The sequence below is a fragment of the Dermochelys coriacea genome, chromosome 13 (genome assembly GCF_009764565.3).
Source record: "Dermochelys coriacea isolate rDerCor1 chromosome 13, rDerCor1.pri.v4, whole genome shotgun sequence".
NCBI classification, from domain to species: domain Eukaryota; kingdom Metazoa; phylum Chordata; order Testudines; family Dermochelyidae; genus Dermochelys; species Dermochelys coriacea.
The window spans coordinates 5,908,843-5,928,202 of NC_050080.1; the positions used below are offsets into that span (position 1 = coordinate 5,908,843).

General features: G+C 46.6%; 1 protein-coding gene across 1 annotated transcript in view; it reads left to right on the forward strand.

Moving 5' to 3' along the window:
* LOC119841808 (peroxidasin-like) overlaps positions 1 to 15,625 on the forward strand; it is a 69,238-nt gene extending 53,613 nt beyond the window's left edge. Inside the window, 13 exon segments of the mRNA XM_043496088.1 lie at positions 1,871 to 2,027; positions 3,421 to 3,525; positions 4,329 to 4,384; positions 4,386 to 4,488; positions 5,546 to 6,740; positions 6,742 to 7,019; positions 7,022 to 7,046; positions 7,505 to 7,639; positions 8,376 to 8,584; positions 9,320 to 9,434; positions 11,701 to 11,794; positions 12,330 to 12,447; positions 13,494 to 15,625. Coding sequence (XP_043352023.1) covers positions 1,871 to 2,027; positions 3,421 to 3,525; positions 4,329 to 4,384; positions 4,386 to 4,488; positions 5,546 to 6,740; positions 6,742 to 7,019; positions 7,022 to 7,046; positions 7,505 to 7,639; positions 8,376 to 8,584; positions 9,320 to 9,434; positions 11,701 to 11,794; positions 12,330 to 12,425 — 2,568 coding nt within the window. The 3' untranslated portion in view covers positions 12,426 to 12,447; positions 13,494 to 15,625.
* Positions 15,626 to 19,360: the final 3,735 nt, after the last annotated feature.

Below are 19,360 nucleotides of genomic sequence, written 5' to 3' on the forward strand. Positions count from 1 at the left end.
ACAGCCATACTGGGTCAGACCAAAGGTCCACCTGGTCCAGTATCCTGTCTTTTCACAGTGGTGAAATTCCAATTCCAGCTGCTTCAGAGGGAATGAACAGAACGGCAATTATTGCGTGATCCATCCACTGTCATCCAGTCCCTGCTTCTGGCTGTCAGAGGCTTAGGGACACCCAGAGGATGGGGTTGCGTCCCTGACCATCTTAGCTAATAGCCATTGATGGACCTGTCTTCTATGAACTTATCTAGTTCTCATTTGAACCCAGTTTTACTTTTGGCCTTCACAACATCCCCTGACAGTGATTTCTACAAGTTGACTGTGTCCTGTCTGAAGATGTATTCCCTTAGTTATGTTTGGTTTAAATCTACTGCCTGTTAATTTCATTGAGTGACTCCTGGTTTGTGTGTTATATGAAGAGGTAAATAACACTTCCTAATGCACTTCCTCCACACCAGGCATGATCTGATAGACCTCTATCCTATTCCCCCCTCCCCCATTGTCTCTTTTGCAAACTGAACAGTCCCAGTCTTTTTCATCTCTTCTCAGATGGTTGTTCCCGCCCCCTAATCATTTTTGTTGCCCTTCTCTGTACCTTGTCCAACTCTAATATTACTTTTTTGAGATGAGGCAATCAGAACTGCACACAGGATTCAAGGTGTGGGCGTACCATGGATTTATGTATTGGCAGTATGATCTTTTGTATTTTTTTTATCTATCCCTTTCCTAACATTCTCTTAGCTTTTTTGACAGCCGCTGCACGCTGAATGGATGTTTTCAGAGAACTATCCACCATGACTCCAAAATCTCTTTTTTGAGTGGTGGTAACTAATTTAGACCCCATATTTTTGTGTGTATAGTTAGGATTGTTTTCCAATGTGCATTACTTTGCATTTATCAACACTAAATTTCATCTGCCATTTTGTTTCCCAGTCACCCAGTTTTGCGAAATCCCTTTGTAGCTCTTTGCAGTCAGCTTTGGACTTAATTATCTTGAGTAGTTGTGTATCGCCTGCAAATTTTACCACCTCACTGCTTACCCTGTTTTCCAGATGACCTATGAATATGTTAAACAGTACTGGCCCCAGTACAGATCCCTGGGGGACACCACTATTACCTCTCTCCAGTCTGAAAGCTGACTATTTATTCCTACCCTTTGTTTTCTATTCTTTGACCAGTTACTAATCCATAAGAGGACCTTGTCTCTTACGCCATGATGACTTACTTTGCTTAAGAGCCCATGGTGTGGGACCTTGTCAAAGGCTTTCTGAAAGTCCAGCTATACTAGATCCCCTGGATCACTCTTGTCCACATACTTGTTGATCCCCCAAACAATTCTAATAAATCGGTGAGGCATGATTTCCCTTTATAAAAGCCATGTTGACTCTTCAACATCACGTTCATCTATGTGTTTGAGAATTCTGTTCATTACTACAGTTTCAACTATTTTACTTGGTGCTGAAGTTAGGCTTGTAGTTGCCAGGATTGCCTCTGGAATCTTTTTTAAAAATCGGCATTAATTAGCTACCCTCCGGTCATCTAGTACCTAGGCTGATTTAAGCAATAGGTTGCATATCACAGTTAGTAGTTTTGCAATTTCATATCGGAGTTCCTTCAGAACTATACAACCTATGTTTGGAAGCAGAGGGAGGTGAGAAGCTGGAGAAGAGTGTAACTAGCCTAAAGAATTGCTGGGGATGGGGTGAAAAGGACTGATGCTGCTTTCAAATACCTTTTCTGTGTTGCACAGAGATCTCCTGATATCTGCTGGCCATATCGATGGATGACAGCTGTGTTTGTTTCCTAGATAGAGCAGAGTCTAGGCTGAGGGATTATCTCTGAAACATCTTCCTGTCTTTTGCTCATGCCACAGGAGGGTATTCAGATCACAGAGAGCGGCAAGTTCCATGTAAGTCAAGATGGGACCCTTTCCATTCGAGACCTGGGAGTGGCTGATCAGGGCAGATATGAGTGTATAGCCAGGAATACCTTTGGATTCACGTCCAGCACCATGCAGCTGACCATCACTGGTACAGTGTCCCATTTCTTTGCAATGTTCTCTTTCTCTTGCTCTACTTGCATATTTCCTGTGTGGAGGCCTGTACTTTTAGAGAATAGTTATGTCGCTCCATTCACTTCCTTATGGGCAGGCCATTCAGACACCCAGGGCTTGCAATGGGTGGGCGAATGAGAATAGCTCTGCCAATAGAATGACAAGTTTTTAAACACTTGATTATAACCCTAATCCATTGGGGGAAGGGAGGCATTCTCCATTTTTCACACTACTGCTCTGGGTAAGAAGGAAGGAGAAGCAGGGATTGTAAGGAATAGCCGCCAGAGAGGTAACACTCATCTGTCAATCAGACTGCAGGTCAAGTGTTACGGTGTTAACCCTTGGAGGGAAGGGAAGAATCGAGGAGGAAAAAATTGGAAGCAAAGCAAGGGCGGTTTAAAAGCATTTCTCAAGCACGTGGGGGTGAATAACTTGCATATTAATCATTTATTAGATTAATTTAGCCTCCTTCTCTGTGCATGAATTGACTGTGAGGTGTTTAGGATGCTGTCTAACTTCTTTGTTTTTTGAAATTACTCACAGGATAATTAATGTGATTTGTCCGTGGTTGGTAGCTTGTTTTCCAACAGCGCACGTTGCATGTCAGTCCCCAGTGTCAATATCCAAATTTGAGCTGGGTTGATTACCTTTGGCGTGACGTGTTGGCCACAAGGTATTGTCTAGTTCTTGAGTGGGTGGGGGGGAACGCTTAGGGTATGTCTGATTCTGCACAGCAGTCAGGAGGTGCTTTGATCAAGCTAGTACCACTAAAACCAGCACTGAAGCACAGGCTAGCCATTCGAATACATATCCAGGGTTCCAGGCAGGCTTGTACACAGGCAGCAAGCCTGTGCCACTGCCCATGACGCTGCTTCACTGCTATTTTTGAGCAAGCTGTGTCTACACATGATACAATCACACCTCCCGATTGCAGTGTAGACATACCCTTAGAATCAGGATTCTGAAGTGCATACTCCTGCAGATGTTAAAAAAAACTCTCTTGCCATGAATGTACCTGTCAGTTAACATGTCCTTTAGAAGATCTGTGAACATGAAAGTGGGGCAACTACAGCTGAAGCAAATTCAGATACCTGATGCAAGTGAATGTTCACAGACCAAAATCTCCCAAGCGCATGTTGTCATCCTGCAGTGTGGTCTCTTGTATGCTGGTGCAGTGATTTCAGTTCATAACTATCCTGCAAACTGAGACACAAACCTACCCCAAGTTGTTTATGATGGCACACGGCAATGAAGTTCTATTTTTTAGTGGACACTGATGCACAAAAGCCTCACCAAGTTCTCTCAGAGTTGAAAAACCAAAGTAAAATGAAGTCATTTAATTTCCTCATTCTCTCTTGATTCCTTGAAAGCCACGGACGTTGGTCGGAGTGGTGACACCTTTGTAGCCACATCAATACAGGAAGCCATCAGCAGTGTGGACCATGCTATCAATTCAACGCGCACTGAGCTATTTAGCAAGTAAGCCTGCCCGGGGATAAGATCTGAGCTGCAGAAGTGACAGCAGATGGAGATCAGAAATATATTGAGTGGAGATGCTCTGAAAGCATGTATTATAACTCATTTCTATTATTATAAATCAGCTCAGGTTTCTGGTGACCCAAGTTAATAAACATAGACTCTATAGCAGGGTAAAAAATCATAATGGGGAGACCCGTTTGACTGTAGAATTTTTACAAAGGAACCCCTTGAGACTGTTTTGTAGGAGACCATACAAGTGGAAGAGGAATGGAATTGTAATATGAGCTGTTCAGAGACCGAGCACACAAGGAAATAAAGGGACAGCACAGTCAGTATATAAATGCAGATGACTTAGTTCAGTGCGTGGCAGTGGAGAAGGCCAAAAAATATGTATCTGAACTTTTTTCTTGATTAAAAAGTGGCTTTGGATTAAATGGAAATCTCATAAACAATTCATTTTAATTGAACATTTTGGGGTTGTCATAGGAAACCAAAAAAATTTGGCCTTAAACCAAATGTTATGGCATTTGGGTGCCAAATACTGAAACACATTTTTGAAGTATGAATAATTATGAAAATGTTCATCAAATTTTCATGGTGGGGGCAGGGTGGAATCCTTTCCTGATCAGCTCTAGAAAGCAGAGAAGTTGGATCACTAACATGAATACTTGTTGGATATCTCTCCTGCATAGGTCTAGACTGTGACCCAGGGTGCCTGAAACATCTTGTTAACATCAGGGAAATATTCATTTCAGTAATCAAGGATCCCTTGTAGCCCACTTTTAATTTTCTGAAACAGGCGACCCCAAAACTCCCAATGACTTGCTGGCACTCTTCCGTTACCCCCGGGACCCTCTACACCATCGAAACAGCCCGGGCTGGCGAGATCTTTGAAAGAACCTTGCAACTGATCCAAGACCATGTCCAGCAGGGATTGATCGTGGACATGAATGGCACGGGTATGACAGGTTATTACTGATCCAACAGTAGAACATCAGGAAATTCACAGGGAGAATAAGTTAAAAACAGCAACGCCAGACTGTGCAAGATGGGAAATCAGAATATTGTACTAAAGTTCAAAACACTTAAATATCAGTAAGGAACTGTCCAGGATTCAACACAAGTGATTAACTCTGCCCCTTATCCTGACCATCATCTTTCATCCAACTTTCAACTATAGGCAATGAACAGCATAGAATGCCCTGTAAAGTGGAAAGCGTAGCCCAATGGTTAAGGCCTGGGTTCACTTCCCACTCTACCACAGACTTCTTGAGTGACCTAGGCAAGTCACTTAGGCCTGGTCTACACCTCAAACTTAGGTCAGCCTAGCTACATGTCTCAGGGCTATGAAAAATTCACCCTCCTGAGACACGTAGTTAAGTTGATCTAAGCCCCGGTATATAGACTGCTAGATGAATGGAAGAATTCTTCCATCAACCTAGCTACCATCTATGAAGGGGGTGGATTTACTACAGCAACGGAAAAACCCCTTCCATTGCTGGAGCAAGTGTTTAGACAGAGCGGAAGTAGCTGTAGTTATGCTGCTGTTTATAGCGCTTGTAGTGTAGACACCGCTCCAGTTTGTGTCTGTGTCTCAGTTCCTCATTTGTCAAGTGGTGATAATGCCTTCCCCACTCCACAAGGCTGCTCTGAGGATACCTACATTAAAGATGTGAGGTGCTCAGATGGGAGCCATCTAATGACTATAAGACATAAAAACAAACCAAATGTACTAGAGACTGGAAACCAGGCCCACCAGGTCATGGCATGGCTCAGACACCACAACATCCTACATTACCCTCTTTGTAATGTTTATGCGAAACCCTGCCTCCATCCACCACTCCATGATAGAGCCAGTACCTCATTATTCTTCATTCACCCTGCCATAATCACAGGCCCTACATTCCACATACCGGCCAGCCATCAAATTGGCCTTTTCCAGCCCTCATGCGGGGTGGCAGGGTGTGTCTCTACGATGGCCATGCTCTAATGTGTTGCTTTGGGGTTCCCTCACAGGCTACCGTTACAATGACCTGGTCTCCCCTCACTATCTGAATGTGATCGCCAACCTGTCTGGCTGCTCTGCCCACCGCCGCACGCCCAACTGCTCTGACATCTGTTTTCACAAGCAGTACAGGACCCACGATGGCTCCTGTAACAACCTCCAGCATCCCATGTGGGGTGCGTCCCTCACAGCCTTCCAGCGCCTCCTCAAGCCGGCCTACCAGAATGGCTTTAACCTGCCACGGGGCTTCTCTTTGGCGGAAGACTCCAGGGAGCTGCCCCTGCCGCTGCCTCGTCTCATCTCCACAGCCATGATAGGGACAGAAACCATCACCTCCGATGACCAGTTCACTCACATGCTCATGCAGTGGGGCCAGTTTCTGGACCACGACATGGACCAGACGGTGGCAGCCATCAGCATGTCACGGTTCTCGGACGGGGCACCCTGCAGCGAGGTGTGCACCAATGACCCTCCGTGCTTCTCGGTCGTGATCCCGAAGAATGACCCCCGGGTGAGGAATGGGCGCTGCATGTTCTTTGTCCGCTCCAGCCCTGTGTGTGGCAGTGGGATGACCTCCCTCCTGATGAACTCAGTCTATGCCAGGGAACAGATTAACCACCTGACCTCTTACATCGATGCCTCCAATGTCTACGGCAGCACAGAGCAGGAGTCTAAGGAGCTGAGGGACCTGAGCAGCCAGACAGGGCTGCTGAAACAAGGGCAGGTGGTGCCCAGCTCGGGGAAACACCTCCTCCCATTTGCAGTGGGGCCGCCCACCGAGTGTATGCGGGATGAGAACGAGAGCCCCGTGCTGTGCTTCCTGGCAGGGGATCACCGTGCCAACGAGCAGCTGGGCCTCACAGCCATGCACACCCTCTGGTTCCGGGAGCACAACCGCCTTGCCACCGAGCTGCAGGCCCTGAATCCCCACTGGGATGGGGACACACTCTACCACGAGGCGCGCAAAATGGTGGGTGCCCAGATGCAGCACATCACCTACGCACACTGGCTCCCTAAGATTCTCGGGGAAGCTGGCATGAAGGTGCTGGGTGAATACAAAGGCTATGACCCCAACGTCAATGCTGGAATCCTCAATGCCTTTGCCACCGCTGCGTTCCGTTTTGGACACACGCTGATCAACCCCGTCCTATATCGGCTGAATGAAACCTTCCAGCCCATTCGCCAAGGCCACGTCCCCTCCACAAGGCCTTCTTCTCCCCTTCAGGATTACCCAGGAAGGAGGGATTGATCCTCTCCTCCGTGGTCTGTTTGGGGTCCCCTGGGAAAATGCGGGTCCCCTCGAGCTTCTGAACATGGAACTGACTGAGAAGCTCTTCTCCATGGCACATTCTGTCTCACTGGATCTGGCAGCAATCAACATCCAGCGGGGAAGGGACCACGGCATCCCCCCATACAATGACTTTAGGGTCTTCTGCAACCTCACGTCAGCACAGGAGTTTGAAGACCTCCGGAACGAGATCAAAACCTGGAGATCAGGGAAAAGCTCAGGAGGTACTGTGGTTTGGACCATGAGATCAGTCTATCAATGGTATTGCCTCCCCTAGCACCTATCAGCTGATTTGCTCTACGGCGATGGGATTCAGAAGCCAGGGTGATGGCCGTGGTATAACAACTAGAATACCTGGAGATTTCCAAGTGAGCAATCCCTTACTTCTCAACCTCTAGTACTGTATCAGGGGATTGGTATTTTACTCTTTGGGTTTCAACCTGAGTCCCTGGTAGCTATTTTCCAAGAGGACTAAATTGCCTGTTGTCTGTCTTGGTTACTACTCCTTATTGCTGAGGTAGGCCCTCCCTTCTGTTGTCTAGGTAGCTCACAGTAGTTACTGTCCAAATGTTGCCCAGATGAGCTCCTTGCACCCAGATTCCTATTCAAATGAAGCAATACTCCAGCCGAGATCACTTTCCGCCCTCTGATAATCTTTTCCTTTTTGCCTCTCACTATACAGTTTATATGGGACTACCAAAAACATTGACCTGTTTCCAGCACTGATGGTGGAAGATCTTGTCCCTGGGACCAGAGTTGGACCGACACTGATGTGCCTGCTAGCAACGCAGTTCCGAAGACTCAGAGATGGGGATAGGTAGCATCATCTCTGATCAAACCAAAACCCCCAGTATTCTGCTTGAGGAGATCACTCCTCTTGGGGGGACATGGAAGGAGCAATTCCTGATTTCCCCTGGGTTCAAAGGCTGTGATGGTTCTTTGGGTAGGGGAATAAGATAGGGCAGGCTCTGTTCTCCTCCCTTCTGTGTATCTGCTTAAGGACTTACGGCAATACAGGCATCTTATCTTGCTCTTAGTTAAAGATTAATTCACATGGGCTTCATTGGTACTTTCAAGGTGCTTAAGTTATGTCATCTGCTGTCTCTGAAGTGGGAATGCTAGAAAAGTATAGGTGTGGGAACAGGTTGGGAGCTTAATTCTGGGTGAATTTAGTGCACGTGATGTCAGTTGTGCCACCAATCGCTCTGGTTACCTACAGAAAGAATGCAGGCAGCAGCTGTGTGAGCCAGGGCATCGCAATCCTAACCACTACACTACAGCTATTACCGTTCTGAGCTTGTCTTGGTATGGAACTGGTTATACTATGTACCCCATAGAGAGGGGAAGGATCGAACTTGAGTAGTCACCTTTTAAGGCCTGTGAGACCCTCAGACTCAAGTACACTTAAACCACAAATTAAACTCAGGTCCTGAAATGCAAATACTTGCGCCCTACCCCACCTGGCCTAGCCTTTCCCCCCAATCTTGGCCTCTCCTTGCCCAGCATTACTGCTTGTTAACCTCCGTGACACCATGGATTGCAATCCCCTATAGGTTTTGGTACAGGAATCCTGGAGTCTTCACCCCAGCCCAGGTGACTCAGATAAGGCAGACGTCGCTGGCTCGCATCATCTGCGACAACAGCGACCATGTCCGACAGCTCCAGAGGGATGTGTTCCGGGTGGCATCCTACCCCCAAGGCATGGTCAACTGTGAGGAGATCCCGGCAGTCGATCTCCGCATGTGGCAGGACTGCTGCGAAGGTGGGCGCAGTGCCGTTGTTGTGCCGATTGGCATGTGGGTTCAGGTTGGGATGCGCGCTCGCGCTCTCTCTCTCTAAGAGATACAAGGGATGATTTTATTATCTACACAACTCCTCTGCAGCAGTAAGTCACAGCTTATTCTCGGGTCTCCTGATGTTAGAGCAATCACCTGGGACCTTTTGAAGGAGCAAACTTGGGTCACTCGTCTCCATAGGGAAGGATGCAGAAGATGCCCAGAATAAATTGTATGTCCCTGAAAAATCCATTGTTTGGACTCTTTATTAAGTTATCTTATGCTATAACCTGGGCACCCTTCCTTGCTGGTGCAGCTGTGCCCCTGCCAAGCCCTGTACCCTGACAGGTCCACCTCCCTCCAGCATGTCAGGGGAGGGGAGAGGGCATGGTGAAGCCACACTCAGTGACCTCAACCCTCCGCTGGCACCAGTGGCTGCAGTTCTAAGTGGCAGTGGGGGCTGGCGCTCAGAATTGGGGCATGGAGCTGGTGCCCCCTGATGCTCTCATCCCTACATTGAATAGTGCTCCAGCCCGGGAGAGGTTCTTGCTCCGTGTGCTTGTGCAGTGGAACACACCAACTCAGAACTGCTTGATGTAATTGTTATAGTTGCATGTAGGATGATGAAGGCTAAGCTGATTGGGGGGGAGGAGGGAATTCAAGCAAAATGGCGGGACTTTCCGACTGAGCATCGCTCCAAAGTCTCCTTTCCCTTCCTCCAGACTGCAGAACAAGAGGGCAGTTCAATGCTCTTTCTCAGCAATTCCGGAGCAAGAGGTCTCCCAGCTTCAGCTACCCAGAAGAAAACCTTTCTAAGCACAACCCTGCCATCCCAAGGTGCAGTGCCTTTTTTCACCTTCCCTTTCTCTACTGTCACAAGGTTTTTCATTTTTTGTGTGCGCATGTGTGTGATCATTTGAAATCTGCCAACCTGAGCTGAGGACTAGAGTGCAGGGATATTTGCAAAATATTCATGACTCTTTATACATGACTGAATAAACTGTTCTGTGTATGTAGAGTGCTGAATTCTGTTAAGATCAGAGCTATGGTGCTGTTTAAGGAACTATGATATTGCACAAATACAAACTCTGAGCCTGTCCAAAGCCCACTGGAGATGGTAGGAGTCTTTCTGTTGATTTTAATGAGCACTGAATCATAGAATATCAGGGTTGGAAAGGACCTCAGGAGGTCATCTAGTCCAACCCTCTGCTCAAAGCAGGACTAACCCCCAACTAAATCATCTCAGCCTGAGCTTTGTCAAGCCTGACCTTAAAAACTTCTAAGGAAAGAGATTCCACCACCTCCCTAGGTAACGTATTCCAGTGCTTCACCACCCTCCTAGTGAAAAAGTTTTTCCTAATATCCAACCTAAACCCCCCCCCACTGCAACTTGAGACCATTGCTCCTTGTTCTGTCATCTGCTACCACTGAGAACAGTCTAGATCTATCCTCTTTGGAACCCCCTTTCAGGTAGTTGAAGGCTGCTATCAAATCCCCCCTCATTCTTCTCTTCCACAGACTAAACAATCCCAGTTCCCTCAGCCTCTCCTCATAAGTCATGTGCTCCAGTCCCCTAATCATTTTTGTTGCCTTCCGCTGGACGTTTTCCAATTTTTCCACATCTTTCTTGTAGTGTGGGGCCCAAAACTGGACACAGTACTCCAGATGAGGCCTCACCAATGTCAAATAGAGGGGAACGATCACGTCCCTTGATCTGCTGGCAGTGCCCCTACTTATACATCTCAAAATGCCATTGGCCTTCTTGGCAACAATGGCACACTGTTGACTCATATCCAGCTTCTTGTCTACTGTAACCCCTTGGTCCTTTTCTGCAGAACTGCTGCCGAGCCATTCAGTCCCTATTCTGTAGCGGTGCATGGGATTCTTCCATCCTAAGTGCAGGACTTGTTGAACCTCATCAGATTTCTTTTGGCCCAATCCTCTGATTTGTCTAGGGCCCTCTGTATCCTATCCCTACCCTTCAGCGTATCTACCTCTCCTCCCAGTTTAGTGTCATCTGCAAACTTGCTGAGGGTGCAATCCACAACATTCTCCAGATCATTTATGAAGATATTGAACAAAACTGGCCCGAGGACCGACCCTTGGGGCACTCCACTTGATACTGGCTGCCAACTAGACATGGAGCCATTGATCACTATCCATTGAGCCCGACAATCTAGCCAACTTTCTATCCACCTTATAGTCCATTCATCCAGCCCATACTTCTTTAACTTGCTGGCAAGAATACTGTGGGAGACCGTGTCAAAAGCTTTGCTAAAGTCAAAGAACAACACGTCCACTACTTTCCCCTCATCCACAGAGCCAGTTATCTATTCATAGAAGGCAATTAAGTTAGTCAGGCATGACTTGCCCTTGGTGAATCCATGCTGACTGTTCCTGATCACTTTCCTCTCCTCTAAGTACTTCAGAATGGATTCCTTGAGGACCTGCTCCATGATTTTTCCAGGGACTGAGGTGAGGCTGACTGGCCTGTAATTCCCAGGATCATCCTCCTTCCCTTTTTTTAAAGATGGGCACTACATTAGCCTTTTCCCAGTCGTCCGGGACCTCCCCCGACCACCATGAGTTTTCAAAGATAATGGCCAATGGCTCTGCAATCACATCTGCATTATCACATACTGTATTATTGACAGAACATATGCAGGTATTTTGTGCCACTCTTTCCCTGTGAAGTGTCATCGCCGGGTGAGAGCACAGTGAAAACAAGACAGAATGAACATTGTAGGGGCAGATTTTCAAAATCTCAGGAGCCTAAGGCCACTCATGCAAAAAAAATCTGCCATTGCACCTGTAATCAGTATGTAGATTCACCAAAGTGTAAGTTCGGGGTTTGCACTCACAGTCATGGTAAGTGCATGTGCAAATTAGGCAAACAGTTGCATGGACGTTTCACCAGTGACTCTTGGCTCTTGAACCATTGAGAATCTGGCCCTTAAACTCCTTTTGATTTAGAAAAGCAGGAACGTTAAACACAGAACCTGAATGTACAGCCAGGGTCACGCTTTTAAATACCCGCATAGCCAGGAAATTCAAGAGTGAACATTTTCACAACAGCCTTCACTTTCTCTGCCACTACTTATAGAAATGAAGAGCCTTCCCACGACCGTTCCTCCGAGCAGGACCTTGAGTCCTTTGTGGCTGACTTAGAAAAGACCGTCTCTTTCCTACGGAAACAGGTAGGACTTCATAATGCACCGGGGCTCTTCCCCTCACTCACCTGTGAACAGGATGTAGAGCCCTGTATAAGCTGCCAGGTGTAGTGTGTGTGGCTTGTTCCCTCCCTCAGAAGTAGGAGTGACTGAGCAGAGGGAACTAGGGGTAGCCACAGGAGCCTGAGGGCAGAGAGAGGAGGGGAAGGGCAGGGCTGGTAGGAGACTCTCTTTTCTGGGTAAAGATTACTGTTGGGGTTCACAGGGAAACACAGACTCCGTCCCAGAGCCTGGAAGTCCAGCCTCGCATCTTCCATGAGCCTGCCTGGCCTTCTGAAAGGCCTCCAGAACGGGACCCATTCTCAGCATCCCTCTGCACCTGCTTCAGCTGAGACCCAGCAGTGCAGAGGCATGTCCAAATTGCACTCAGCCGTGGGAACGAAACATTAACCAGCCACCTCCTAGTCTCAGGGTGCACTCAAGTCTGGGGAGTTGGGTGGGGAGAGGAGCTTGGAGAATTCCCCACCGGGGAGCTGGTGCTATCTTTGTCCTGCTGTCCCAGGTCAACGTATTAGAAGGTCAGCTGAGGTGGTGGCATAGAAGCACTAATGAATATAGACGGTGGAAGAAGACTGGAGAGAAATGGAGAAAAAGATGATGACCTCATCTGCTTATGTGAGGTCAGAGCATGTCAGCTGGGCCGCCAGCATGGGAGAGGGTGCAGGGAAGGATAGACAGATTGGTATCAGACTGCTGATTATTATTATTGCTATTTATTACTTGTATTATCATAGCACCTAGGAGCCCTAGACATGGCCCGGGACCCCACTGTAGTAGGCCCTAAAGAATTTGCAATCGAAGTACTGTAAGTGGATTTAATTTACCCACAAATAATGACCCCAAAAGGGTCTCCAGAAGGCCATGTGGGGATCTCGGGTCACAGACCAGGGTGGACACAGGGACTCTCTTATATATCTTGTACAGATGTGTTCCCCTGTAACTCAACAATAGCTGTAGATGGCTGTTGGCCTGTGGACTACTGCTCTTCTCGTGTTAGCAGCCTTGCTAACTATCCTTGCTGTACCCCAAAGCCATGTGCCCTCCATCCAGTTCGCTCCGTTCATGAAAAGTGGGGCCTGGTGGGAAGCAGCATGAGCTCACTTAACTATTGTTCTGCCTAAGGAAAGCACCGTGGAGATTCTCACACCCTGGAAGGAGATTAAAAATGGCCCAGCTGGCAGTACACCCAGTTTAAGAGGAAGGATCTGTGACCAGACCAAACCAAACCAAACCAATCAGCATGTATCACAAACAGGAAGCCCCGACTCTGTGCGGTGGTGCTGCCCATCAACCACTCTAGGGCCAAGGGCAGGCAGATTGCACACCTGTGTGGTGCATCCCCAGGAGCTGTCCTCTGCAGAGAGTCAATGTTTGGGAACCCTATTTGGAAAGAATGAGTTTTAAGCTAGCTCAGATCATTTACAGCAAAGCCTGGAAAACTCGGTTCCTGAAGATAGTGGAGGACGGAAGGGGTAGCTTATACGTTAGAGGGCTCTGGAGTCTCTTGGTTGTATTTGATAGGCGCTGTTACGCTGCTGTTTGCATTGCAATAACATCTAGATGTCCCAGCCCCTTGATGCTAGGTGCTGTACAAACATGTAACAAGGAGATGATTCCTGCCCCCAAGGCGCTTACAATCCACCTGGTCTCTTTTCCTCCTCCCTAGGTTATTTCAGGTGATCTGTACACTTCACACTGCTCACTTCTCAGCCAATCTTCTCCGCTCCAAGAGGGCCCCGACATGACGGCCAGTGAGAACAACGTTCCATCCAGTCTGACTCCTCCTGTACCACTCCACCCCAGGGCAACTGTGCTTTCCCTGGTACCTGACTCTTCGCACTGACAGCTTAGAGCCCCTGAACCATCTGCCCCCCTCCACCGCAAGGGAAAGGTGTTCCTCCCAGCCTGCAAACCTCTGCACTGCCCTGTTTTAGGCAAGCAGACCACGTGCTCCCAGGATCCTGCTTTTCACTAGCAGAGCCCTCGCTCAGAAAGCGGAGACAAATTAAAACTGCTTCGATGCCCTCATCCTGTATGCTTTCCTCCTCCTCCTGCTGCAGATCACACCGCCACGTTGGCTTTTGCAGCAGGTATTCCTAGGGCACCCAACCCCATTGGGAATGTTGCGCACCTAGCAACACTTCGCCCAGACGAGCCATCTCAGACAGCAGGGTCAGCAAGGATTTGGAAAATCTGATCTCACATGTTTAAATTAAAACAAAAATCCTCTTATGTAACTGAGCAAACAAGAGCTTCCAGGACTGTGAAGCACTGCTGGCATGGCCTACAGTTAACACAACCAGTGATAAGAAAACCCCCCATCCATTGGAAATATTCCTCCCATCCTGGGCCTAGAGTCTGGTGCACGGGAATGCGGTACTGGAAACAGAAAGGAGGTCAGCTTACCCTTGATGCTTTATTCCCTCGGTCATTTTAAAACTCGTGGAATCTCCCCAATTAAATCTCTGCAAGTGAATCTACCTTTTGCTGCCCCGTGGCCACAAACTTTTCTTTCGCTCTGGACGGTGCTCTCCAAGCTTCTACCTTTACGCGTTTTAGCTGGGGGTGTGTTTCCATTCGTCTTTACCCTCCTAAGGCTTTCAGCTGGAAGATGTATTTACAGTGTAAATGTAACAGGACCTGACACACAACCTCGGATAATTAAATGCAATAGCCCTCTAGTTAATAGCCAGGAGTGGCTGTGTTCTATCAGTTAGCTATTTGGAGAATACTGTGTGTGGTATTTGACACATGAATGAATGTAAAGTGTTGCTTGTATTTATTATTCCCAGGTGCTCCACAGCTAAACAAGAAATATGTAACCAGCTTTTGGGGTCTACTTTGGAGGTGCTTTTCAGTGGTGCTATAATTTATACCCATGTGACTCCAGGGCAGCCTAAAACTTGTGTCAGTCACAGGCAGATAGTTTTTGCTAAGAACATACCTGAATCCTTAGTTATCTCTGTTCTTCCCATCGTTCCTTTCTTTTTCCCACCCTATATCCTCCCCCTTCCCACAGTACAAGGATCATAAACTTTTCCAGACATGCTTGTTCTTTTTTTTTTCTTCTTTTCAGGCCTGTTACTGAATCGAAGGGACCCAGAGCCTGTGATGCCCCTGCTAGGACTTGGAAGTTATTAGGAAAACATAATGTTGCTAGAAAAGGGGTGTGGCTGATGAGATTTTATCAACTATTTCTTGGTGTGCCAAGGTGGGTGAGGTAATGTCTTTTATTGGACCAGAAGATGGTCCAATAAAAGATATTGGCTCGCACACCTTCTCTCTCTCATAGCCCGGGACCGGCAGGGCTACAGCTACCCTGAATACATAGTTCTGTGGGACTGCAGCCCTCATTAAAAAGAGCAAGGGACACATGTGCTGATACCAACTGTCCAGCTTAAATGCCTAAAAAAGCCAGAGCCATGGTGGATTTTTCTCTCGATGCACATGGTTAAGGAGGGTGGGGGCATGTGGTGAGCGTAGTGGGAACAGCAGAGTTGTCGGAGTGTTTTACACATATTCCAGTGGGCAATGTGGATCTTGCTGTCTCTTTCCCCTACAAGTTGGAACCCCTACTTCCCCCCTTCTTTGATGCCTGCTCTTATGCTAGAAGTAAGAAAAGCACCACTTGGGGAAACTCCCTAAGCAGGAAATCCTCTCTCCAGTGCCCGGTGCTTGTGCAGATAGTGTGTGCCGGGCAGGCTGATGGGCAGCCATCAGTGGACCCTCTCAGGCCAGGTAGGGCACATTTGTTTTGCTTCTTCCTTGTAGGTGGGGAGTGGAGAAAGGGGGAAGTGGTGAAGTGGCAAAGTTTGCAGACGATACTAAACTGCTCAAGATAGTTAAGACCAAAGCAGAGTGTGAAGAACTTCAAAAGGATCTCATCGAACTAAGGGACTGGGCAACAAAATGGCAAATGAAATTTTAATGTGGATAAATGTAAAGCAATGCACATTGGAAAAATAACCCCAACTATACATACAAGATGAGGGGGGCTAATTTAGCTACAACTAATCAGGAGAAAGATCTTGGAGTCATCGTGGATAGTTCTCTGAAGACGTCCACGCAGTATGCAGCAGCAGTCAAAAAAGCAAACGGGATGTTAGTAATCATTAAAAAAGGGATAGAGAATAAGACGGAGAATATCTTATTGCCCTTATATAAATCTATGGTATGCCCACATCTTGAATACTGTGTACAGATGTGGTCCCCTCATCTCAAAAAAGATATACTAGAATTAGAAAAAATTCAGAAAAGGGCAACTAAAATGATTAGGGGTTTGGAATGGGTCCCAAATGAGGAGAGATTAAAGAGGCTAGGACTTTTCATCTTGGAAAAGAGGAGACGGTGGGGGGTATGATAGAGGTATATAAAATCATGAGTGGTGTGGAGAAAGTGAATAAGGAAAAGTTATTTACTTGTTCCCATAATATAAGAACTAGGGGCCACCAAATGAAATTAATGGGTAGCAGGTTTAAAACAAATAAAAGGAAGCTCTTCTTCACTCAGCGCACAGTCAACCTGTGAAACTCCTTGCCTGAGGAGGTTGTGAAGGCTAGGACTATAACAAGGTTTAAAAGAGAACTGGACAAATTCATGGAGGTTAAGTCCATTAATGGCTATTAGCCAGGATGGGTAAGGAATGGTGTCCCTAGCCTCTGTTTGCCAGAGGGTGGAGATGGATGGCAGGAGAGAGATCGCTAGATCATTACCTGTTAGGTTCACTCCCTCTGGGGCACCTGGCATTGGCCACTGTCGGTGGACAGGATGCTGGCTGGATGGACCTTTGGTCTGACCCAGTATGGTTAATCTTATGTTTCGCGTATATTCATGAGTACAGATCCACCAGTCCATCCTTTCCCACAACTCCTATGCAGCAGCCTGGAATGGTCCTTCATGGTGCCCAGGTCCATGGTGGATAGGGAGAGGACACAAGTTGGGTTGCACTTATGGCTCTCTGAGCCTTAGGGGTGGGGCAAGATGCCCCTAAAATCTGATCAAGTTTTGGGGCAGGCAGTTTGGGTATCATCAGAATCCTGGGGAGCATGCAGGGACACTGACACCGAGCCATGGGATTTGCACATGTTGGTTTGCTACCCTGTGTCGCCTCTTCATGGTGTTTTCTGGACTCCTACAGCTGCCTTCTGTGGTGGCTGTGAAATGGGAATTACCTGTCTGTCTGTACAACAGGAAACCCAGTGTGCTTTACTAATGCGGCACCTTGAGACACTTTGTTCCTCACAAAAAGCAAATTTACTAGCCAAATGAACTCACGTGTGAATTTTTGCACTCAACATCACTGGAGTTACAACTTTCATAAAGGTGTGTGTGTGAGAGAGAGAGAGAGAGAGAGAGAGAGTGTGTGTTCGTTCAGTGCTCATGAGCATTTATCCTGAGGAGAGCCAATAGCGCTCTACTCTGACCCCATCCCAGGTCACTTAGGAACCCATTGGCCCCACTTTGAGCAGCCCTGTGGACTCTGGAACAACAGTTCATAGATTCCCAGGCCAGAAGGCACCGTTGTGATCAGTGTATAATACAGGCCAGAGACCTGCCCCAAAGCAATTCCCAGAGCAGATTTTAGAAAAATATCCAAGCCAGCACTTGGCATCTTAAGAATAAGTCAGCGAGTGGAGGAGGGATTTACTGCATCAGGGAATGGAGGATTGGCTACCTAAGGAGTGTGAAGTTTAAGGAATGTAACTTTATAATATATCCAGGTGAATAGATGGCTCTCGTGACCACAGGATCTAAATGGCTCCTGTGAGTTAAAAGATGCAAAACCACGACAGATGCAATTCCTAGAGCCAAACTCAAATGAAAAGAAAAATTGAGATCCAGATAAGACAGGTTTTCAGCTAAATTTATAACAGTCTGAATTTTGTTACTGAAGGGGCCTTAAGTTAACCACTTAAGTGATCTAGTTTTGCCACCTAATTGAAAATTGCAACTTAGGCTGTCCAGATTACTTAGGTGCTGTGGTCCTCTTAAGTAGAACTCTTAAATAGCTGAGACCACTTAAATGGCATAATTATTCAATAAACCTCTGTTCAAATCATTACAATATGTCTCTTCCTCTCTCTTTTTTAAACCACTTCTTTCAAACAAACAATTTGCATCCTGAAAACGAACCAGTGTCAGCCATGGAATTCCAGAGACAATTATAGCTAGGTTTCAATTCAATTTTTATTTTTTTATAATTTCTATGGATAATATTGATGTTTATTTTTAAACATTTTTTTCTGATTTTTATCAATTTAGATTTTTACACTTCTGGGAAATTATGCGGGGGGCAGAAAAATAATTATTTAATTGACAGTTGACGTTGAGATTCAAAAAGTTACAGCTTTATAACTATTCAAATGCAAGCTTAACATCTCACGTCAAAATATACAACGTAAATATCTTTAAATCAAGCTCTAAGTTCTCCAGCAGCATTTTTTCTTACTTTGCCTAGCAGTGAATTTCGGTCATCGTTGGAAATATTTGTTTGTTGGTTTGTGTGTGTACGGTGAAATTGACATCTACCACTATTGACCAGTCCTATCCCTCCCACCCTAATGATGGCAGCAGAGGACAAATAAGAGGCACAGAAGCTAGAATGCAGGGAGAGCTGATCACCAGTCCAGAGACATGCAAATCTCACTTCCATGGAAACTCCATGCAAACGTCAGCCCATTTCAGCTGGGACTTTTCACATTACATAGCAAACCTGAGGCTACATAAACGGTAAACTCTGGACAAGAAATGCAACACACCTCTCCCATTTATTCAACAGTCTGTTTTATATGGATTGCATCCACAAAAGAGTTCGTTTAAAACAAAAAGCAAGGCAGTTGCAGTGGAGGGGGAGTTAGAGTGCTCCAGACAGGTAAAGCCGGATGTCAGAACCTGCCCAGGCGGAGGGCTGTAAGTGCTGAGCAAAAAAATATTTGAGGCAAAAATCCAGACCACTCCTGCTGAAAACCTCCCCCTCTTACGTTCTCTCACTTGTTGTCTCTGGAACTCATGTTTTAACTCTAGCACATTTATAATATAATAATTTATGAGATAATTTATCTGAAAGATCCTGCACAAGATAGAGGGAGATTATTATTTAACTGAGATTTACCACTTGTACGTACAAGTCCCTCCTACCTACCAGAGATTTCTGTTTGTCAGTAACTGATAACTACCAGAACATATTTTTGGTTAATTTCTAGTTCAAAAGGTTCCCTTGCTTCTTAAAGTGTAAATAGAGTTGACTAATGAAGCAAACTCCAGCTGTGATTGTCAGACCAGATGTGTGTGTAGGTCTGAGCCTATGGCTCCAGCCAGCAACGAGTTACACCTGATCTTCTCGTTTCACTTTCAGAAGTAGGAAGTTCTCAGTTAAAGACAGTACAGGTGCCTATTTCAGCACTGAGTTGGCATCACACGCCTCTGAGCGTTGATTTGAACAGAGGCTGTACAGGGCTCAGGACTAAAGACATGGGACCAAAAGTCCCTGCTCTGCTGTGGATAAAGCTGTAGCATAGCAGCCTCACGCTTGGA